This window comes from Coloeus monedula (assembly GCF_965178545.1).
Source record: "Coloeus monedula genome assembly, chromosome: 4".
Classification (NCBI taxonomy): Eukaryota; Metazoa; Chordata; class Aves; order Passeriformes; family Corvidae; genus Coloeus; species Coloeus monedula.
The window spans coordinates 15,256,987-15,281,501 of NC_138784.1; the positions used below are offsets into that span (position 1 = coordinate 15,256,987).

At 40.8% G+C, this 24,515-nt stretch overlaps 1 protein-coding gene across 2 annotated transcripts in view; it reads left to right on the forward strand.

The window, feature by feature from the left end:
* Positions 1 to 24,515, forward strand: part of ITPR2 (inositol 1,4,5-trisphosphate receptor type 2) — a gene marked incomplete at its 3' end in the record, with an annotated part of 242,672 nt that overhangs the window by 147,646 nt on the left and 70,511 nt on the right. For both annotated transcript variants that reach the window (XM_082280065.1, XM_082280066.1), the window contains 5 exons: positions 19,139 to 19,247; positions 20,788 to 20,975; positions 22,065 to 22,248; positions 22,842 to 23,098; positions 24,020 to 24,220. In XM_082280065.1, coding sequence (XP_082136191.1) covers positions 19,139 to 19,247; positions 20,788 to 20,975; positions 22,065 to 22,248; positions 22,842 to 23,098; positions 24,020 to 24,220 — 939 coding nt within the window. The remainder of the gene's footprint in view (positions 1 to 19,138; positions 19,248 to 20,787; positions 20,976 to 22,064; positions 22,249 to 22,841; positions 23,099 to 24,019; positions 24,221 to 24,515) is intronic.

Genomic DNA, 24,515 nt, shown 5'->3' on the forward strand with positions numbered 1-24,515 from the left:
TTGTTGTACAATGTGGATGCCGGCTGTGCGGCCACTGCTGGGACTGGCACTTTATTCTCATGCTATGTGCAATGACTTTTTCAAAAGCTTTTTATTTAGCCCCTGTAGCACTGCGTCTTACAAAAAAAACATTATAAGAATCCCATCTTCTTGGATCTGTATTCTGGCTGAGTTCACAGGCACACATTATGTCCCCCATTTGCTAAAACACCGAAGTGCAGACCCTGAGCTAAACTGCAGGCTTCATTTCCCCTGGAAATATATGCAGATTGTAATGTATTTGCCCATAAGTGCCCATGCTGGATTCTCCCATAATATGGACCTTGCCCTTAAGGAATTGTTTCCAAACTTGTGGTGCAGGATCAAAATTTAAAAAAAAATTAATAAAAGGCAAAACATCAAAACTGTGCTTACTTATTAAATTACATGGACTGTCTTTTGTTGCATATCATCTTTTTTTTGGTCTGGTTGGAGATGATTCAGCTGTCCAGTTGCAGGAGAACATTTTCCAGCAACGTAGTTTGGATGTAATCCTCTTTCTGGTATTGTCCTGTTTTCCCCCCATAGGCTTTCTGTGTGTGCCCATCTGTGTGTGGCAGTGACAGGAGCTTTCCACCCAGTCTGGCTGTCTGCAGGATCTCACTGGTTCTGTGCTGCCTTGCTCTCTTGGGTATCATTTGACTCTTTGATTGGGAAGAATATGGTTTGAGGGTTTGTAGCAGAAATTCATTTACTAATTCATAGGGGAGGGAAGTGGGGGAGGAGAGGGAAGGGAAATAATTCTTTGGTACAGAACAACAATCCTCCAAGGACATAGTTACAGTATTTCTTGTTAAAGTACAACGTGTTTGTTTTCAAATCGTGTAGAAAATGCAGTGATTCTGTGGCTTAGGCTGTTGCCTACTTAGCACACAGCTATGCTGCAGATACAGCTGTTCTGAGCTGAGCAGTCTCTGCTTGATGTCTGGTCCCGCTGATTTCAGGAGACAATTCTTATTCACAGGTCTTCACATAATATGACATGGCTGCCTGAGAGCTGGAGACATGAACGCCCTGTTTGATTTGAGATTTCTCAGTGATTTTTAGTTTTGGTGCAGAGATCCCAGCAGAACTGATTTTAATTAAGAACATGATCCATAGCTCTTAGATTTAATGATGGGATGTGCCTGCTTACAGTGTGCAGTGCTGCCCTGCCTTAGGGATCTCTAGGCTAGTTCCAAATTAACCCATTTCACAAATTAGTTTCACAAGCAGAATTTTGCAGCTTCCCTGTCTGGTGTTGTCTGGTTTTGTGTTTTCTGAGGTTCCTCTCCATAGTGATGCATGGATGCACCCACAGCCTCTTATGAACTGAGGTCAGATTTGGTGTTAAAATCAAGCAGTTCTTTGCTGTTTGATATGTAGATTTTTTTTTTTCATCCTAAGATTTTAAGTCAGGCTAAAGGTCAGTGCTTCCAAATTTTATTTTTAAAGGAGGCTGATACCTGTGCGGTAGAAGTGATGAAGCTGATGTCTGAGAAGCAGAAGTGCACACAGCAAGTCACTGGAGCTGACAGATTTCAAAGGGTTGGTTGTGTAAGCCACTAGCTTGGATGGTTTGATGTAATGCTGTTTCCAGACACTGTGGGGATTGCATGTGCCAGTGCTGGGTGTTGCCAGACAGAAACCACAGCAATTCACCCTCAACATAATTACCACCTACAGCAAGGCTAGCAGCTTTTAAATGAGGAGGAGTGGGATTCTTTATCTAGGAAAACACCAAGGAGTTTATGTCTTTCTGTAAATCCACTTAATCTCTTCATTAGAAGGGCAAGGAATAGTGGCAAACCTCAGCCAACACTGTGCATAATGAAGTATTTTTTAAATACTCCCTTTGATGTTAAACTGTAGCACAGGCAGAATCCAGAAAAATCAGGTGGCGTTTCTTGCAGTTCATACAGCATTAGCAGTGGCTTTGGACATGCAGCCTGGCTCTGTTACATGGGAGGCTTTAATGTGCATTTTGAGTACTCTTCTTCCCTCTCTCTGGGTACTAAAATTAATAATATTCCAAGTATAGCTCTAGCCACTTATAGGCCTCTTCTGGATGGTCGGTTGCTTAAAATACACAGCAATGTTGTTAGAGGGAAAAATGCCAAGTTAAATATTTGTATTTAATTCTTTACTTCCTTTTCTTATCTACTTTAGTAATTCCTCTCATTAATAGATTAAGAAACAAGTTTTCTAACAACTATAGAGCTTGGTTGTGTGTGGATGTCGGGGAATTGTATCCTTCAGGGAGTGCAGACACAAAAAACCAGATGCTTGGGATTTGATTGTTTTGCTGTGCTGGTAGGAGTAACAGATCAGGGGAATGTAAGGTGGCTTCCTCTGCACCTGATCCAAATCCCATTAAAGCCAGTAAAAAGATTTCTAATGTTATTAGAGTCATGATGGGATCACTCCAGCTGCACTTTCCTTGTTCCCTTGCTGCTAGTGTTGCCTGCTCAGTGTTCCCAGTGGGATCAGTCATAACAAGCAGGAAGTTTTGCACCCTTGCCCATCAGGAAACTGGTGTTTACAGGTTTAAAGGTTTCCCAGTCATTGCACCTGCTCCTGACCATTACAAAACTCAGGTAGCTGTAGTAGAAATGCTGATGGGGAGAGCTGCAAGGGGACCTGAGCACCCACAGTGCTCTCAAACGAGCCAAGTGGGCCCTTGGCACTGTGTTATTCAAAATCTGCCTAATTGGTTTGCAGATAGAATCAATTACTTTGCCATTTATGTGATCTGTATTATTCCTTCTTGTAACTGTGGGCACAAAGAAAGCCTGATATTGAAAAAGTGGTCTCTTGTGGCACAGATCTAGGGTTTCAGTCATTTGGATGAGCCCCTTTTGATTTGTGCCATGAAGGGTGAAAGATGGTTCTGTGCTGGCGAAAACTCAGGGTGCCTTCAGTGAAAAATTCATTACAATGCAGGGGAATGCACCCACTGCCAAAAATATTTGACAGAGCATGAAAGGAGTCCACTTTGCTCTGTTAGGTATGTCTGCAAAAAGCTGGAGGGGTACCTGCTATTTGCTTATGAAACATTGCAGGTATGCACATCTGTGCTCAGCTGAGTCTCACAGGCTGAATGCCCCCCTCTGCATCCCACATCAGCTCCAACTTCTTCATTGCTCCTTAGTCTGTAACTTGCAGCTCTCCCAGCCCATTGTTCTGCTGTCCTGCCTCATGGAAGGGTTTGGCCATCACAGCTTTGCATTAAATACATCTATAATCTTGTTGAAGCATCTTAATTAATGGTGTAAGAACCAGCTACGAGCGCCGCTTTTGATCCGTGTGAGCTCCTGGCTGTGGAATATTTGAAATGATCATAAATCCCCTTGGGATGGATTTTTCCTCCCCTGAAACATAACCCCAGCCTCACCTGCACCTGAACTTCTTTTGTGTGTAATTTAATACCAGAAGCAGGAGAAAGCATCTCGAGTGATTTCCTGTGAACCTTTGCTCGAGGTGAAGGAGGAGACAGATGCATTCACTGCCTGAAAAATGGTTGGCTGTTGGATCAATAGATCAGATAGTTTGGTGTGAGGGAGTGAATCTCTTTTGCCACTATTAGAATGGTATGAAGCAGATTTTCTTTTCTCATTGAGACTGTCTGTGTGACAGGTGCAGTGGTAGTCAGGCCAAGAGATGGGCTTGCAGTTGTAAAGCTACAAAATCTCTGGCCTCTCTCGAGGCTGAGGGCATTCAGTAGGCACACAGCTCACTGCCCAGCAGGTACAGTCAGCATCTCCCCACGAAGACCCAGTGCTCTTGGAAGGATGTGGGAATACATTGTAATATCTTATGTGAAAGCTCTGTCCTTCAATGCAATGAGTGTGGGTGATACCATCAGCCCTGTGGTAGTGTTTACAGAGTAACTTGTGCTGTCAAAGGGAAAATTTAAAATAATTGCGGGTTTTTGACTCTGACTGCATCTCCCTCTGCCTGTTCTGTGTTGGCTCAAGTTTGGAGTCCTAATTTAGGTAAATTCTGAAGCAATTCTGCCTACTTGCAGGTCACATTATCATCAGTGCGAGGCAAGGACCATAGCATCTTTCAGAAGCAGACTGTAAATTAAGGCCTACAAGATCTGGCCATGTCCTCTCAATCCTACTTTTGTCTTTTACCTTAGGACAAAAGATTTATATTTGTATGTCACAAAGCAGATCATAGTGGCTATCTCAGAGCTCACTGTTATTTTGCAGTGTTTTTATGAGGCCGGTAGCCTAATGCTGCAAAGTTGTTTGCAATGTTAAGCTTCTATACCTAAAGCAGTGAGGTATCCATGGTAACCGTCTTGCCTGTACACAGTCCCTCGGCAGCCTTTTCACACAGGTCAGAGCACGCACATTCCCAGAAACTGACTCAATTTAGTCTGCCTTAAACACCAGGTAATTTTAAAAAGACACTGGTTCTGACTTTTTTTTTTTTTTTTCCTTTTGTAATAGAATTTTGTTTTAATTAGCCATTCAAGCATTCTGCTAGTGAAAACAAAATAGAACACCTTTGCCACTGTAAATATGTCTGTTGCTCAGACCTATTCAAATTAAACCTAAGTCTTGTGCTAAAAATGTAAAGGGCTTTGCAGCAAGCAAATTCCAAATTAAAGTTTCTGCTTAACACTGCAGAAACATCCTGCTGTGGAGTTTACAATAGCATTTTTTTCATCTGGGTCCTCTGTCAGTACTTGGTATACTCAGTTTCCTTTGACTTCTCTTATAGCTGAGTCCAAGATTAAACTCTGAAAATTACCCTCCTTCCTTCCCCATCTCCTTGTTGATTTGCAGAATACATGTTCATTAAGATGAGTTTCTGTTCTTATCTATAATGATTTTTTGCAGTTGTCTGAGGTTCTTATCTGCATAAACCAAAGCCTGAGGAAAATTCTCTGCAGAACCAGATGCCATGCTTGGAACTTTTTCATCTGCCAGCTTGCTTCCATCTTAAACTTTTCCTGTCCTATTTTTTTGGACATAATTTTGCTTCATCTTGGTTTGTTCTGTCAGTTCCAATGCTTTTGCTGTAGTGAATCATCAGGTGTATTTCTGCTGAGAGTTTGGCTTAGTGACTCAAGTGTGGAGGAGAAGGAAAAGGCTCAACTTTAAGGCTCAACTTTTAACCAGATGCTTCTTTCCCAAACACTCACTTGCCCTTTCCCAGTCTCCTCCAGAGCTGCTTTGTTAAACAAGAGGCATGATTACCAGAGTTACTGAGGGGAAAAAGTTACAAATCAAGTGTCACATGGATTATAATGTGCCCTTGGTACAGCCAGGGGACAGAGAGAAAAATGGCAAATTCAGAGGGGACAAGGAGGAAGAAAAAAGATGGAGGACAGCAAAGCAGGAGAGACAAAATCCAGATCCTCTCCTGGTCTCCTGCATCATCCCTTCTGCACTATATAAATCTGTCAAGCTTTTGGCTGAGTCTCAGCAGCTCATGGTGCCACAGTTAGAATACTAATACTTGCTTTTCTACATACAAGGAATTTTAGGCCACAAAGGGACATTAAGTATGTAGGTGGAGGCATCTGGGTGACACTCAGTCCTTTGCAGTCAAAAAGCCATTTCATCATCAAGTGGACCCACAGGGAGACAGAAATGCACTAATATGTATAGGAAACCAATTTATGTGACAAAGCCTTTGCAAAGTGGTAATTAATTAAAGGAACTAAATAATGGTGATGTTCTGGTCAGTGTTATTTAGGGCTAAATGAGGGATCTGGTGTTCATAGGCTGTCATCAGAACTGAGAAGTCTGATGCTGTGGCTGTCTCTGCCATGCAGTAACATTCTTTAGTGTCTTAGAGGATGAGGTACTTTGGACTTTGTTAGTACAAAACAGAAGAGTCTTCTGTGGGACTGAGAAGGAGAATTTGGAGTCACCTGGCTGAACAAGTGTGTTCCCAGGTCCACACCCACAGAATGTCTCACTGGGGAGGGGAGCCTAGAGCTTCTCTTTCAGAAGATGCCTTTTGTTCAAAAGCTGAAGTGTTTCTACCTGCCGTTGTTTTTTATATAAACCAGTAGTATTTTGCTAAGGATATTTAACAGATAGATGAAATGCAGACCTTGTTCATGTTAGGATTTTAGTAATATGTTTTCTTGCTATGGCAGTTCTGTGTTTAGCCTGTTGTCATCAGGGTTCCAGCTGATATTTTGGGTGACTGTAGTGCTCTGCATGTCTCCTCATCAGAGATTTCATAAAAACTGTTTTTCTCTTGAATCTACATTGGGTTGCACTGTTTTTTGGATCCAATACAAATAGACTTGGTACACTTAATGTTCTCTTTTAAACACATGTGGATTGCTAAAGAGGGTCAGACCAGAGGATTAAGAGTGTTTCTTGCTGTGTGGCCATCACCAGATGCTTCAGAAGGTCTAAGAACCCCCACTGCAGGCAGACTTCAAGTTTTCTATTCTTCCTGAAGTCTTGGGATAATCCTTAACAGTAAGATCATAAATCTGTGGGCCCTAAAGCAAGAGATTTTGTCATCTTTCCCATAGTTGTTTTTTTTTAACGTTTGCTATTGTAACTGGTTTTAGTTGTTGTCTATAGAAATGCCCAAATCCTCTTCTGAGTCTTGCTGAATTCTTGGCCTTGGTGACTTCCCATGGCCATCTAATTATGTGTGGGCTAACAATTACTTCTTTATCACTTTTTCACTGACCCTCTTTACATAACATTGGGGGCCAGTTTTGAGGGGTGGGAGAAGAAACAGGAATTCCCAATCTCCCCATCTCCACCCCATTAAAGCTTTGCTGTACTTTTGCCATCTCTTTTCCAAGGTGAGAAATCTCAATCTGTAGTACCAGAGTTTTTCCATACCTTTGTGTGCTTCCAGCACTTCTCTGAGCCTTCTAGGAAATGGCAACCTGTAGAAAACATAGGACTTAGATGAAACTGTGTCACTGATCTAACTTGCAGCACTAATTTTGCCTATACAATTTCCCACCCTACTCTATGTTTTCACAAGGTTTTTTCCTGCATTCAGAACAGAGAATTTTACCAGTAATCAGAATAGCCTGAGCAGTCAGTTCTGTAGCCCCTAAAACTGTTGGTGGGTTTTGTTTTGTGTTCATTAAAAGCACTGACTTGGTGCCATGCCCATGCAGTTTAATTCCCAGTTACTGGAACTGTAAAGCTCATCTTGGTTTCCATAGTGCTGTTGAGCCCTAATGTTGGGATGTTGCATTGCATTTATCAGAGAGATGTCAGGAGTGGGGATTTCAGTACCCTTGAAACACAGGAGAAAAAAAATCACTGTAACAGGACTTCCAGAGCAGGTTTCCTGCAGGCTCCCAGTCAATCTGTGCTGTACTTAACACCTCGAAAGAAGTCTATGATGCTGTATTTCCGTAGCTACATGCTGTGCATGTAGGAACATTCCAGTGATAATATATTTCTCCTTGGAAGCAATAGGCATTTAGGCATTATAATAGCAACAGCTTCATAATAAATATATGCTAAAATCTGGTATGATGAAATAGCTAATGCACATGTGCTGCAGTCTTATCTGGGACATAAATAACTCAGCAATTTTCACAAATATTAAATATAAAGGGGCAATTTAATATTATGGGTGAACAGCTTGCGTATTAAATTTTATATAAACATGAATCTGCCTTTTAGTAGTGGGAATTTGAAAAGCTGAGACAGGCTCATGAAAATGTGACTTCATCTCCCCCTTGTCTGTACCTTTGAACAGCTGATTTAATTTCAAGCAAATTTTGGTCATTTTTTCAATCAGTTGTAGAGTGGCTTCAATGTTATTTTTTTTCTGTTCAACATAGAAGATTACTTTTTCCTGATCTTGGGAAATTGAGCATTTAGAAATTGTTGTTGCTCCTGAAATAAGATGACAGCCAAGAAGCTATTGAGCTTGGTGTGACAGCGAATATACCTCTGAAAGTTATTAAAAACAAAATGTTACTCTCTTAACAACAGTTATGAAACGTAACAGTTTCATGCAGCAACTTTGGCTAATAGAAATAGTTTATGAACCTTCTGCTGCAGTGTTGCACAAAGTCAGAGTTATTTCCATGGCAGTCTTCAAAGGATGTTATTGGGTTTATTTGTTTGAACTGATGAAATTTTAGACTCCAAGAGTGAAAAGCTAATATTGGGCTCTAGTTTAAAAGGGAGGATTGAGAACTGCTTTGGAAACAGAGAGGTTTTTCCTAGTGAAAGTTGTCTTCAAAAATCAGAATGTCTGTCTGTCATTGGAAGAGAAGCTCTGTCAAAAAGTTCAGATATGCCAGGAAAGACCAGCTCCAACACCGAGTCACTGCAGGTTTGTGAATCAGTGGGTAAAATCCAGGATAATCCCTCAAGGAGCCTGGAGAGGTGCTTAGCCTCCTCACTAATTAATGACATTAATGGGAGGTGAGGTAGCCTGGCCTAGCCCAGGCTCTGAACCAGGACATGATTCCTGATTCCTGGGGAATAAACCTACCCAAGGCCTTTTTTCCAACCTCCTGAGGAACTCAGCACTGGGGAGGGTTGTCATAGAACCCAGCTCTTCTCTCTGGCAGCACAGCCTTTGCCAGGGCAGGAAAAAGAGCTTAGATCTCGAATGATGTTTCAGCCACAAGATTATCCATTTCTCATACTTGATCAAGGAATCTTTTCCTTCTAGTGTGGCCTTACCTCCTAATCCTGTATTGCCATTAATTCTTAGTGACCTGGGAGTGGATTTGCTGTTTGAGGAAGAGGAGATGTAGCTCCTTGTGGTGACAGCCAAGTGTCAGCAGCTGTGTCCTTGCTGAGAGTCAGCAGCAAGGATCTGACAAAAATCAACATATCTGCCAGAGGAGTTTGCTTAATATTTATTTGATATTTGCCACCTCTGGCAATCGAAGTCATGAGTCAGGCTCCTAGAAATGATGAAACTGCTTTGGTTTGGTTTCTTAACAATCAAAATCCCATCCACATATTTTAGGGGTTTTTTTCTTTTTTTTTCTGGCCCTCTGGCTCTGGCCACACAGATTTCACATTTCCAAGTATTATTCCCAGGGCCAGGAGGAGTAGAAATTAGCGTGATGGTGGGGTGGTTGTTTCTGTTCTGGACTTTTTTTTAATATAAACTGGAATTCTCGTACAAGCACAAAACTTTAGGGGCTGAACTTCAGGTGCCAGCTATCATGAAAAGGATTATACAGTTGGGAAAGTTGACATGAATAGAAAATTCCCAATCAAACTTACTGGAAATTTATTCAAGCTGCTACTACTACTTCTTCTTTTTTTTTTTTTTATAACTGGGGAACATGAATTATAAATATTTTCAAATTATCCCTGTCAAAATGGATTGCTAATAAAGCACTAGACTTGTAGTGTTGTCTAACTTTGCTCTACTTTTCTGTTCGTCTGAAATGCCACCTAATTTCGTAGATGTCGTGGAATCAGTGCAGGAGCTGGCTTTGTTCCAGGTGGGAATTGTTCTCCTCTGCTTAGAAAAGGAGGATGCTTTGTTTTCTCTGCCGTGCTGTGCAGCACCGAGCGAAGGGACAATCTGCCCATCACTGCAGTCACCACTTGGGACATCTCCTGCTCTATCAACCCCACCTAGATTATTTTCTGGAGCTGATTTGTGCTGGTTTTGCAGCAAGGTGGATGCTAAGACAATGTTTCCACACACCACTGATAACACTTTAAATACTGCTGCTGGCCTGAACGGCTTCAGGGTTGGTTCCCTTGGGCCGTTCGTGTTTTGCTGCGTGGATGGAAGCTGCTGGAATGTTTTGACCAGCTGTTTTCCTCTGCAGTGGCCACAAGTATATTTGAAGACTTTTTTTCCTCTTAATGCCTGAAATCCAAGAAAACAGCAACAATTTGGTGTCTGTTTCCATCTAAGAATGCAAGAGGCGTTTCTCAGAAGCGTCAGGTGTGTTGATCATTTTGTCAGGCTGGCTTCTCAGGGCACTCTGGATACAGGATTGCTGATCGTTGTCCAAAGCATGTCTTTAAATCATGGAAAGACAGAATCTGGCAGTTCTGTTTGTTGAATGTAGTGGTGTTCAGGCAGAGGTGAGTGGCACTGGAGGAAAAAATATTTGGTTTTGACGTGGTCTTGGGATTGTTTTGAGACAATTCATATGCCCCTTGGTTATTTTGCAAGAATGCTGAGAATTAGTTTCTTTTAATATCACTTTTTAAAGAAAAAGTAATACAGACATATAGACCATTCCTAACAGAATAATTCATATTAACTGTGAACATTTTTATTTGTTGGAGAAAGTGACACAGTTTAATGACATGTACACAGCAAAACTACAAACCATTGGGAACCAATGAGAAGTACTCATTTAGTATTGTGTTAGTACTACCCATGACTTGTGTCAAATTAAAAGAAAAATTTCCAGAAGCCTGTAACCTGCAAAATAATTCTGATAACCTGGTTTATGAAATGCATGGGTTCTTGAAAAGGTAAGCAATGACACAAGTACAGATTCTGAATTTCTGAAGTGTCATCATCAGTCTTTAGGGTCTTTAGGGTCTTTCTCACTGTGGCCTTGCAGTGCATGAAGGGAGCCCACAGGAAAGATGGAGAGAGACTCTTGGCAAGGGCCTGGAGTGACAGGACAAGGGGGAATGGCTTCACACTGACAGAGAGCAGGTTTAGATTGGATATGAGGAAGAAATTGTTCCCTGTGAGGGTGGTGAGGCCCTGACACAGGTTGCCCAGAGAAGCTGTGGCTGCCCCATTCCTGGCAGTGTCCAAGGCCAGGCTGGATGGGGCTCTGAGCAAGCTGGGATAGTGGAAGGTGTCCCTGCCCATGGCAGGGGTTGGAACTGGATGGGCTTTAGGTCCCTTCCAACCCAAACCCCTCTATCATTCTTTGATTTTGTGATCCTTACTAGTAGACAAAGAAGAAGTTGAGAAATCAGTGGAACTGGTGGCAGGTAAAAATGAGCAGAAAAGTGAAATACAGGAATGCCTTCTGAGCCAGTTTTAAAGCCCTGAGCCAACAGGTGAAGACTGTGCTGTATCTGATCCAAAGCAGGGCAAGCACTGCATCTGCAGAGCATCCCTTAGCTAGTAAATCGGTATCTGTAATGCTCTGGCTTTGAAGTTCAACATAATAGCAATATGGCAAAAGACAATAATGTAATGAAATTGGTGTTTGGCCACTTCTATTATTTTGCCTTGCTACCTGTTTCAAATTGCTCGTAAAACATCAAAGCACAGTAGTGCTCATAAGTATGCATCTGGAAATTAAGTGTCTGTTTTGGTAAATATTCACATTAGGGCACTTAGGGGTAATTTTTTTTTCTTGCAGAGCATGAGGAGTTCCACACAGAAATCCTGTTAACAAATAATAGGATTTGTGTGCACTACTCCCTGTGCATCACTTTGAAAGTTTACCCCCTGCAGCATAAGAGTTAGATAATTTCAGTCTTTGAAAATTGTGCTTCTCAGATCTGGTCTTTTCCTACAGTCTGTTATTGATGGTGCACTCATAAATGCTTCTGAATAATCGTGATCAAATCATACATTGTTTTCTTTTGGTGCTGGAGAACTTGAGTTATTGTGTGTCTCAGTGCTTTGTCTTGTACCGGAGGAAGTCTGAAAGGAGAAATTACAGAGGTGCAAACATGACCTGGTTTGTAAGTGCACAGTTTATATGCACAAGTGACAGATCTAAACAATAATATTTGCCCACATCAAAGACCTGTTCTCTCTATATATATAAATGCATATATACATATCTAGAGATCTGATATTTGAACAAAAAAAAAAGACATTGAGCAGCTACTAATACTTTATGGCCCAATAGAAAAATCATATATAATTACAAATTCAAACTGTGTTTTTCAAAGTGTTTTCTTCTCAGTCCAAGTCTGAATGCCCCAATGCTGAGGTTTTTCACTAACCCAAACAATTTTTCTCTCCTGCTGTATTCCTGGTGGAGACACTTCTTAGCGGTACTGCCAAAAAAATCTTTCCCTCAATATGACACTTTCCTGAGTTTCTTCAGGGTGTAAGATTGGACAGTTATCAGGCAGAACCTGTGGGGTTTTTTGCAGTGTATCCAGTATTCTTTTCCCTATCCATATTGAAAATGGACTGGCAATAGCAGTTGTTTTGCAATAGTTTGGCCCTTAAGCTTCCAGCTTTCTATGGAACCTGGAACTGCAAAGGAAAGAAGAATTGAAAAACTGCTTAAAAAATGAACTCCTTCTTAGAACAACTATAGTTTGGTTTTGGAGAAGGTCATGCTTGGTTTTATTTATCTGAATCTGTTAATGCATCTCTGCATTAGTTACAGTCTCAAGTTTATTGGTTAGTATTTGTGATGTAGGCAATTTGTATTGAGACAAGTGGGATTCCTCCCACTTTTGTGTAGGATTGAACAATGGCACATTTTAAATGTGGGGTGTCTCTGCCTAATGAGAGACAGCTGAGAGGTGTGGGTGGCCAGCTCTGCTCTCCTAAGAGAACTGTGTCATGAAGTCTGGTGCATATTTTGGGTTGTTTTTTTCTTTTTAGACTTGGATAAAACGCTTTTGCCTGGCAAAGTGTGTGTCTGCTCCTTCTCCTACTTAAGTTGCTGGCAAATCTCCTGTTGATTTTAGTGGAAGCAGAACTGGACAGCAGCTGGACCCAACTTCATATTTAAAAGTGCTTTTTTCCCTGGGGTGAATAAACTCCCTAGTGTGCAAATAACTCTGCTGTTGGGTGTCATATTTTATTGGTGAAAATATATGACTTTCAGCTATCAGTTGGCTATGAAAACATCTTGTTGCAAAAAGATCAAAACCAAGAAAAAGCTCACTCTGTGTAAAAGCAAACAAACAACTCCCCAAAACAAACAACTTCCCCCAATTCGTGAGCCCCCTGGAAGTTGCTGGCATCATGAAAACAGAAATTTTCCACTTTGTGGACATAATAGGAGTCAAGACTCCAGGGCTGTCTTCCAAGCCCGTGCTTGTGCAACACCGTGCGTGTGGTAGCCGTGGCCTCAGCTGATCCCTTTTGGAGATGGGGAGATTTCTGTGTCATCTTGCATTTCAAGAGCAGGTTGAATGATAATTTAAAGGGTTATAAAACCACGCGTAGTATCTTCACAGAAGCCACTTGCACAAAACTCCTTCTCCCACCATATTTTGTCTCCAAGAGAAATAAGGGAACAAAATGGGTGAAAAGCAACAACAACAACAAAAAAAACCAAAAGCCAAAAAGGTCATCCTGAAGCAGGCACTCAGACCAAGCAGAATAGAAATTTCATTTATAAATAATGACAAGAAACATGTAGAAGTAGGTGTCTTTTAAACAGCCTTCATAGAAAGCCAGGCTTCTAACCTCATCTATATTTACTACAGGAAAAGGTGGCACCATGTCTTCATAGATTATGTGAGATGACATATTTTTGTCACCCAGCTTGTTCTCCTAATGTAGACCACAAGATCTTCAAATAGTTTCTGTCTGAGAAGCCACCTAGTCGTGGTTTAGTAACTGCCAGCAGTACAGACTATCACACCTCTTCTTAAGCTGTTCCAATAGCTAAATGCCACTACTGTTATATAAAATAAAAATAAAGTTCATAACCCACAAACTGAATAACCCAGCTGCCTCTACCTCTTTTCAAGCTGAATTTCTCTGTTTTCAGCTTCTCACCAGCATGTCTTGCACCTTTTATCTTTAGACTGAAGTCATCCATTATATCAGATTTCTTATGTAGATAGTCAGAAACAGAGTTCATGCTTAGACTGATAAATTCAGTAGATTGAAAGCCTTGAATTTCTGATGAAAAGGCTTGTTTTATTCTGTAATCACTCTCATGGAGCTTCTCCAAACCTGATCCAATTTGTCAGCATTCTTCTTGAACTGTGGACACCAACTTGTGATGTGGTATTGCTACAGTAACGTGCCCCAGCATGTGAATAAGTAAGAGAGTCTCACAAATCCCACATAACAGCTCTTGTTACCCTTTGCAGAATTGTGGGATTTGGAGAGTTGTCATTGTACTGATTTTTCTCCTAGGCCTTTCATTCTTCCCTGAAGTCATGACCTCCTAGAACAGAATCCTCGTTTTTTTTGGTGTGTTCTGTATTTTATTGTTATTAAGACATACAGAGGTTTGGGCATAATGACACTCATATTGTTTGCTTCTAGTCAGTTTAATAAATGATGCCTAAATTGTTAGCGGTGAATTGACCTCATCCCCCCTTTTCTTGTGTGTTCTTTCCAAACACAATTAATAATTATTTTCTGTATTATTTCACTTCATTAAGAAAAGCCCCAAATGAGGCAGACAATACATACTTTATGAGTTTGCCCATTAGAAGCCCATACATTTGTTTATAATTTCTTGCTTTAAATTGCACATTGAATTCTGTCAGTCGCTGAGTTGTTAAGCCATTTGATAACTATCCTTCTGGGCTTACTTAATCAAAAATTTTGCCTTCCAGGATTGTGTCACACTGCACAGTTTATCAAACTTTACCAGAATGATATTTTCATTATTAGCAAAAGCAAAAGATAATCTTCAGAAGTTTCAGAAGGTCTGTTTTGGTGAACCTGTATTGAGGTGATTATTACAACATGACGCCACTATTAGAGCTGCCATCAGTATCAAGTAGCTTCCTTTAATTGTGTGTTAATGGAATGCAAAATCAGCCAGTCCTTTGCCTTTCCCAGAACTCTTATCAAACTCACGGCAGAGAGCTGGATAGCATTAAAAAGTGTAAGAAGTACTCTCAGGTACTTTTGGAAAAGTATCGTTGCATGTGAGATATCTCATAGTTCTCTGGGATTTTGTGTCTCTTCAAACTTTCTGAAAACCTGTATTAGTAGACCAGAGATCCCCAACAGCTCCTCTTTTATACTTGGCTGCACGTTATTCAAATATGAAGATTTAATAAGCCTAGTTTTCATGCCTCTTCCTGGATTAATGCTGAAATACGCTCACAGCATCATCCACTGTATCACAGAAATACTGGTTGGATGCAGCTGCCTTTTCTGGGTAATCACTGATAATCTGAGCATTTCCACTTCATTAATTTAATACAGAGTGAGAACCAGAAGGGATCACCAGACCCTCTAGTTCAGCCTCCATAATGTCATAATTCCAATTCTTTAAGAAGTGTGCAGAGTTATTTAAGGCAGGACAGATAAGTTTTGGTGGTGTAATAGGGAGAGCTGGTGCTGATGCAGGTATCCATGATAAGCCTTGGGTACCTCTCTCAGCCATTGCTTCTTGCCACACCCTTGTGTGGAACCAGCCTTTTGCAGGCTCAGAGAAGGCAAGTGAATAAACCATTGTATTAAGGCATTTAAATCAAGTTTAAAGACCAACGAGTATAATGAAATACGGACTGAGAAAACGTAATTTGTTTGTGTCTACATGTTCCTACTGGAATAATTATTCCCTATTGGAAACTTTTGCCTGTCAATCCCTAGCTATTTAAAACTGCAACAACAATATCCAGTTGTTGCTTTCTTGTGTCCTCAGTCTTTATCCTAGCTTTTGTTAGGGACAATGCAGTGGTATTCATCAGCAACAATAAGACTGTTATGTTTCATTGTGTTTTTTCCAAAGCTATACAATGTTCTAGCCATTATGGAAGGGTTGCAGTCAGCTGAGTGATGTTTACATGCCACTTCCATACCCTAATAAGAGGTATAAAAGAAAGTGTATTGTAGCCAGCAGGGGAGAGATTCAGCTTGGAAGGCCAGGACTTCTGCCTCGTGTAGAAACGCAGAGAGCACTGCACTGCCTAGCATGCTTTATTTTTGGCCTTTCCTTTAGTGCCACGAGTGTCAGTAGTAGCTGCTCCAAACTGCTTATTCATGCTGCTGCTGTGATCATTTGCTTTTGGGCACTATTAATTTTGTGGCTGTGCTAAGTTAGGAATCCATTTCCAAGGACATCAATGGCGTGGCTGTCTCACTTGTCCTGGCAGCAGCCGGTCTCATCCCTGTGATGGGGCTGTTCTTGACTGTGTTTGTTGGCATTCCCATAAAAGCATTCCCACACACCTACACCAGTGGGATCAGCACTTTTTCTGGAAGCAGGATCTTTCCAGCTTTTTCTAGGATGGTGCCTCACAGTCACATGCTGGAGGTGACGGGCGTTTCTGATACATTCCTCAGGCATTTGTCTGGGCATTTCTCAGCCCTGGTTCGTGTGGCTGGGCTCTTCTGCTCTTTGTAGTGGCAGCTCATTTCACAAGACTCATGGAAGTCATATGGCTGCCTGAGGTCATCACAGAGAGGATGAAGATCCCGAGTTTGCAAATATGTGGGTTGAGCCTGGGGGTGCATTTCTGACACAGCTGTCAGGCAAAGCAGAGGTTCCACCACATCTCTGCTTTTCAAACACGGCATCCTTGAGTCTTGACACTTTGGCTTCTGGGAACTATAACTGCTTCTGGATTCATGGGAGGTTGAGAGAGAGCAGGAATCCTAATAATTAAGACTTCTTGAAAGAAGAAATAAAATCCTTATGCCTTAGTTTGGATATGGGTGGAGCAGAATTCCCCTTTCAGTAGCCAATTGGAGAAGCATCTTCATATCCCCTGGTGTCTTTGAAGGTAACGAGGCAGGAGTAAGATCTGAGATGTGCTAGCAGATACTTCCTTCTAGGTAATCAGACCACAGTGCTAAATCACTCAGTTTATTAGTCAAAAGCTATTTTATGGTTTTAAACATTCTTCTTGGTAAAATAAGGGCTGTTTTGGTTGAACAGTAAAGCTTGTGACCACAGGTAGTATTCTTAACTATATATAGATGGCTTTTGGTGTTTCTTCCTGTGACTGCCCTGTGACTGTTTATATAATTTACCATTAGTCATCAACAGACTGCATAGGTTGCTGGTTGAGGAGGTTGACTCAAACTGAGTGGTTAGCCAAGTGCTATTGCAAATGCCAGCCTTTCTGATGAAAAGATCGTGTCTCAAGGCAGTGCTGATTCTGGATTGGGTCCTAGTTGGGAGTTAGGAAGGGTTTCTGCTCTGTGATCCCATTTGTGTGACACAGTGTTATGATTCTTTTATATATACATGCCTGAGAAAGCTTGAAAAGGGACTTCAGCCTTCTTCTCAGTCCATGTTTATCAGTTCTGGTGGGAACTCTTTTTCCATCAATAATATGTTGTTCTTCTTCAGGAGATGAGGAAAATGAGGTTCACTTTGCTGTGAGACACTGGGTATTGGTCCCAGCTAGAGACAGGATGTTGAGCAGGAGGAGCTGATACTCTTACCCATCTTAAAATTGCTTATGAGCTTGGTTACTGTGCCCTGTCCATGCACTCTGGGTTAAACCCCATCACAACCAGGCTGGGAAGGAGTCTGTCTCTGTGAGAGTTCCTCAGAGACTTCTGATTCTTTGCCTTCCTCTGTAGTGCAGAGCGCACTGGATTAAGCTCACCTGGAAAATCCACCCAATAAATTCCCTGTAGGTGATGCTTCTTATTTTTTTTGCAGCTGTCGCGGTATCCCACAGTGGTAGGGAGGAGAAGAGAGATCCAGCAGGCAGGAATTGTGCAGCAAGATTCATTTATTTAATTATTTTACATATCTTTTATAGAATTTTTTCTTCACAGTCTAATTGGTCAAAGGGTCAGCCACCCCTTGGGGTGATTGGCTAAAATCCTAAAACATCCATTGTCAAAATATTTTTCTACTTTACTACAAACAAAGCTCTGCAAGGTTGCAGGTGTTCATAGTTTATAGAACTCTACAAATATCTTCCATGAGAGAGAAAACTATCTCATGGGACTGGAAAGAACTGGAAAGAAGCAAGAAAAATTCTTGCTAGCAGCAAGATTTGTATCCACATGCAGCCATTGTATTTATAGCTTTTGCTATTTTACTGTAGACCTAGTACTTTCCTTGGCTGTTTGAGGCAATTCTGTACAGACTATTATCAAGTGAAAACACCAAAATGTGAGAACTAGGAAAGAATGGCTGGTTGGTGTTGTCAGGCAACACACAAAATCCTGCATTTTGGCACTTGTTTCAGGTGGACAAGGCCATTGTCTTCAAGGCCCATGAAGCAGTGAAGCCCTGCTGTGGTGTGTGGTTGCCACTGGAAATACTGCCAAGTTAATAGAGAAGTGGGAGTGTGAGAGTGTTTGGAACTTGCTTCCCCACTGCCTGCTGTCTGTGGTGGCCACAGAGATGTTTTGATTGAAAAGTTGACTGCTGCACTAATGCGCAGGCACTGGTGAACTGCTGAATGCTGAGAATGCTTCTAGTGCACATTTTTTAGAATTTTTTTCATTAAAACCAGCAGTTTAGTAAAAGCAAGGAAAGAATTGTTCAGTCTTACTGCCAGACTCTTAAAATGACCAATTTTCCCCTTCTGTGTTGAGCACTGGAGACCTTACTTATTCCTCTTTACGAAATCTGAGGTTACACATACGCCTACAGCTGTTGTGTCACCTCCTGCCTCTGTAAAGCTGCGTGTTGACTGCAGGTGTTCTGTGGAGACTGAAGGCAAACTAAAAATGCCAGGTAATTGGTACCCCCGACTCTCAATCCAGCATGTCTTGAGTTGCAGAACACAAGTGAAATGAAAGGGAAGCTCTTCAGAGAGTTGCATGCAAATTTTGACTGGTTGTGGTTTTGGAAGTGAAGGAACAAGGAGATACAGAGAATGCTTTTTAAGCTGTTCTATCAAATGTCATATCTCTGTTTTAATATTTTATGTGATGTGGCTTCTTTCAGATGATCAGCTGGATTATCTGAGATCAGAGAAAAGGGAGTGGTACTACTCAGCTGCAGAAAATAGGAAGAAAGTGCTGCCATGGCAGGGTAGGGCACAGACATACTGACTGCAGAGCACTGGCTATTTGTGGAGCTTGTTTCAATAGACACATTTCACAGATAGCCAGTCAGAATTACTGAGGTGGAGGTGTTTTATTTATAATCAATAAGTTTAAAACAAACTTCAAAAAAAGTTTATACAATGCTATTTTAGAATTTTTCCCCTGGGATTTGTTAGATAAGATTAGATATTTGTTTTCTGGACAACCTTCCTATTTGTGTGTTTACTAATTATAATGGAAAGACCTACTAAATTATGTATCTGTGTTAAACAGCTTGCTTTTCAAACAAAGGAAATTGGCCACAACTCTCATTTCTTCTATTTTTATCTTTCTCTTAAAGGGCAACACTCTAAGGAAAATCCTCCTGTATCGGTACTTTAAAGGGGAATATGGAAGTGGTATGAATGGCCCCCTGTCTGCCAGCTACAGCAAAACTGCACAAGTGGGAGGTAAATCAACACACATCATTTCAAGAGAGCAAAATTAGCAGCACCATTTTTTCTAATAGGCACATTGGACATGCTCCAGGCATTCAGTTGGTAAATAAATCAAACATGTTCTGTAACCACTTAGAAGAGAGGTAGTGTCAGACTCTTCCTATTTCAAGTTGCACACACTTGTCTCAGATTGTGCGTTTGGATGTACCAAAGTAGGTACCAGGAAATCCTCATCCAGAAAATCAGCAAAGCACTAAACTTTTGAAGAGAGATGATGTTGTTTCTGGAGACTAAAAAATTTTTTGATGTTCCAGATCCTTTGTTGATATATGGAAAAGAAAAGATCTAAGGAAAAGCTTGTCACAAAACTACTGGTTAGGCAACAGAACAGATTTTCCTGAGAGGTTGTAGGATGTGTCAGTTCTTGTTACAACTTTGCTGGACAAGACTCTGATGAACCTGTCCTATCTTCCTGTGGGCAGGAAGTTTCAGCAGATGATCTCTGTAGGTCCATTATAATTTTTTGTATCATTCTGCTGTAGAAGCCACAGGAAATTACTTCAGGGTGGTTTCTAGGAAAACCCATAATAAGGGATGTCATTGGAAATGAGGCAGGAGCTGTATAGAGCCAGGTCAAAACTGCATTTTGCATTTTCAGTGCACACTGAAGACATGCCCAGATTTGTCAGCTTTTCCAGATGTTACCCAGCTGTTCCTCCTTAGCTATGTCGATGTAGACACTGGAAATCTTTACAGTCTTAATATCCTATACGCCAAATTTCTCTCCCTAATAAACAAGAGACTGAAGTTTTACTGTTTTTTAGTTGTCTCTAAAAGTTGTGTGTGTATGGCTTCATCACAAAGTCTGAAGCATTTTAATCAGTTTAATCAAAGTAGTACTGGCTGATTAAAGCAGTACTGTATTTTTACTAATGAAGTAGGCGCAGTTACATCTTTAGAGAAGTAAGTATAGCCGGAAAGATGATCATCTGTGATAATAAAAGGTGGTTGATTTAATGAGCTAATACAATTTAGCAAAATTTCTTCAACGCACACCTTTAATTGGGATTAATTCAAGTCTGTGTTGTTAAAGAATGTCATGATGATGATGACGATGATGATGACCTAGGAGTTGGCAAAAGCATTTGGCTGGAAGGGCAGGGTGGATTTACCAGGACACAATTTTTTTGTATAGAAGAGCAGATTTAAAAGTGGTTTCAGAGCACTGACTCTACTCACAGTTTAGTGTATGCAGCAGTGGAATTAAGAAAGGGTTCAGTGAACAAATCAGTGTCATTTCCAACTTATTTATTGTCTGAATATCATGACAGAACAATGGCTTGGGGATTTGTTTTATTTCTTATTCTTTGAGCCCAACATTGCAGTTTCATACAAAACTCTTGTTTTTATCAAAGGGAATTTTGCCTGACAGAATTTCAAAATTAAATTTATTATGATGCTATTGTGTGCTTTATCACTACTGATAGGTTTGTTTTCATATATGTGTGTGAAGCAGACTTGAATGGTATTTGTGTATTTGTCTCATTTGCAGGTGGATTTTCAGGACAAGATGCGGATAAGTCTGGGGTGACCATGTTTGATATCCAGTGCCTCCTGGACAAAGAAGGTGCCTCAGAACTGGTCATAGATGTGATAGTGAACACCAGAAATGACAGGATTTTCTCAGAAGGCATTCTGCTTGGTATTGCACTGCTTGAAGGTGGAAATACGCAAACACAGGTACTTATTTAATGTGCTTATTCACATATTGATTCTCAGATGCATGTGGTCTGGAGACAAATAAAGAGAACCTTTTTGCTGTGAGTCCTGTGAAAAGTTTGTCACTAGAATATGTACCACTGTAATACAAATGTAAATATGCCCTACTGCTATGCAGTATCTCATAGTGGAGGATCTTCAGCAGAAGAAAATGTTTTTGAGCTGTCCCTTTCTGTTTAGCACTGTGCTGCTTTTAATCTGGTCATTGCCATGTGAACATTATCCCCAGTTATTTGATGTCACTCTTGTTAAAATTAAAAATTATAATACTTCTAACTTTATAATGACAAATTATTTTCTGGAAACCTTTAGAGACATTCATCAAAATCTCCAAAGAGGAAAAAAAAAGGTCATTTAGGAAAACCAGTATCTCAGTCCACAGAAAATATCTGCTTTAAGCTATGGATTCTAGGTTTTTTTGTGAATTATATCCCTCTCACCCAGATTTAGCCAAACATTCAATCATGCAAGATGATTGAGGGAAGAGAGAGAATTGATATGATGAGGGAAGGCTGAGAGAATTGGGATTTTTTGTAAACTGTTGCAAATGGTACACAGCCTACTTGACAGTTATACTAAGGGACTGGAATTAATAACCTAAAATATTATTTAATATTAAACTCCGTCTGTAGCACAAAAAAAAAGGAATATAATCCAAGCTAGAATATTACATATTAGATGTTCCATGCTTCCTCTTGTTGTTACATAATAAGTTACTTTTCACTGTTATTTGTAGATGGATTATGACTCTTGTAAGCCTGGAGAAATGGAGAGTGTCACAAAGTAATTTAACTTCAAGTACAATATTGTGACATTTAAAAGACTGCAGATAGCACTGTTCACCATTTTACCCAAATTTTAAAATATTGTCATCAATCTTTGTTACCAGCTTTGTATATCACTTTGTGAAAGAACTGGTCAGGCAGTGGCCAGCATTTGTTCTGTGCAAGTGAAGTAATTATTCATTATTTGTTTCACAAAAGAAATAGTATATTTTTGTATTTCTTCTTCCTTAGAAGATTGATATCTAAAGAATTTTTTTTTTTGCAGTATTCGACTTACCAGCAACTAAAGGAGCAGAAAAAGTCAGAAAGGTTCTTTAAAGTGCTGTATGATCACATGAAATCTGCTCAGCAGGAGATCCGATCCACAGTGACAGTGAACACTATCGATTTGGGGAGCAAAAAGAAAGAGGATGACAGTGACCTCACCATATCTGTTCCCAAAAAGAGAGGTAAGGAGGCACCCCTGTGAAAGAGGGGAGCAGGGCATTACATTGACACTGCATGTACTGCACCACTGATGCTCTGTTAAGCTGATCAATAAACTTTAATACTAATCATTGCCAATTTGCATCCTTTGCCTGATTTTCTGTTAATTATAGTCCATCTCAGGTCAGCTACAAGAAATTAGCTTTAATGAAATCAGTGAAGCTCTGCCAGTTTGCATCAATAAAAGATATAGGACCATATTTTTAGAGGAGCAGAAGCAGAGGCTGCTGCTAGTGGGGATATTTCACAAGAGCAAGCGCAGGAACTGATTTCCCACCCTGTGGTCTTCCCATTGTTCTCATCATTTATTGTATATGGGAGAGAAATAGTAGGGCTTTTTGTGTTAATGTTCTGTTTCACTCTGGTTTGTGGTTTATTTGGAACGTGTTATCCCTGCATGAATGTTGCTTTGATATTCTTTGTAAGTTGCCTAGAGGTCTTTGAAAAGTTAGGCACCAACAAAGAAAAAGTTGCATTCATTATTATTGTTTTCTTATTGTTTAATCAAATGGGGAGAAAGACTTTCAAAAATGAAGGAAAATTATCTTCTTTGCAGTTAAGGATTCAACCCTGCATCTGAAAGAGGGAATGAAAGGACAATTAACAGAAGCATCTTCTGCAACCTCCAAGGCTTACTCTGTGTACAGAAGAGAAATGGACCCAGAAATAGATCTGATGGGCTCGGGAGCAGATGCTGCAAATGCAGAAGAGAAGTCTGCAGAAGAAGCAATCATGAGCCCTGCCATTGCAATCATGCAACCAATATTGAGATTTCTTCAGCTGCTCTGTGAGAACCACAACCGAGAGCTCCAGGTAAAGTGTTTTGAGCTGAGCTTTTATAGGGGTGTAATTAGAGGGGCTGCACCTTCATAAGGGGAGAAAAACATGCCTGTGCCTGGTTCCTGTTACAGAATAGGAGTGTCTGAAATGTTGGGTTTTTTTGGTCCAAGGGAAAAAATAACCCTTTTAAAGAACCATTTGGGTGCTGTGACGGAGGGGCATGTGTTTATATCCTCAGAATTGCTTGGGGATCTCAGCACAGCCACATGGAACTGAGAAGGGTCTAAATGTCCCTGTTAGTAATGTTCCTGTGCACAACTGGTGGAACACTTACCACAGATTTGAAGAGCCCAGGAAGTTTCTGGGTACTGCCTTTTCCCCAAAGCATTACAGTTGAATGCTTTAAGGTGCTACATGTGTCCCTGCTATCAGTTCTTTTGGTAGGAATTACTGTCCCCATAGCAACCTCTGCAAAATATATTTTCTGCAAACAAAACTCAGTGCCGTGGCCAGGAGCCTCCCTTCCAGCGGTGGTTGGGGTGGTTTGAGCTGAGCTCCTGTTCTGCCAAGGACCAGCCATAATGTGCCACCAGACCACCAGACCCACTCAGCTGTGGGGCAACAGCTTCCAAGAGAAGGGCTGTAATGGGTGGATGGGAGCAGGTATGCAGGACATATAAAAGACATTTAAGGCCAGTGCAGATGTTTGCCAAGTTGACTTTCCTAAGCCCTCCTTGCTCTATGATTTAATCAGACAAGAGTTCTCAGCTGCTGCATTAAGGCCTGATATATTTTCTATAGTAGTGCAGGGTACTTCAGTACCAGAGACACACTGGTCATATGGTCATAAATTGTATCTGTCAATGTTTTCATGAAAAAGGACTTTGTTTGCCTTGACTCTCTTCCTTTTCTTTTTTTTCTTTTTTTTTGGTGTTCCTTTCCTTCATCCACCAGAATTTTTTAAGGCACCAAAACAATAAAACAAATTACAACCTCGTTTGTGAGACCCTTCAGTTTTTGGACTGCATCTGTGGGAGCACCACAGGCGGGCTGGGCTTACTGGGGCTTTACATCAATGAGAGGAATGTGGCTCTCGTCAACCAGACGCTGGAAAGCTTGACGGAATATTGCCAGGGCCCGTGCCATGAAAACCAGGTAGGGCTCAAGAACTTCTGGATGCAGAAGGCTGTATCTGAATGTTGGTGTCTGGGTGCTTGTCACAAACCTTTCAGTATTCCTGATAACATAAATTCACTTGTAGCTGCTATGACTAGACTTAACACGCTTCGAACTTTCCTAAGGCCTGAGCGACCCTTTTAAGTCAGAACTCAAACCAGGCTCTTCCTGTACTACCTCTTCTTCCTTTGAGGGTTTGCAGTCTTTTTGGAGAGAGTTTCATATTTTATGTTGCTGTGTCCATGGCTTAAACCTCACTTTTTGAGACTGGATT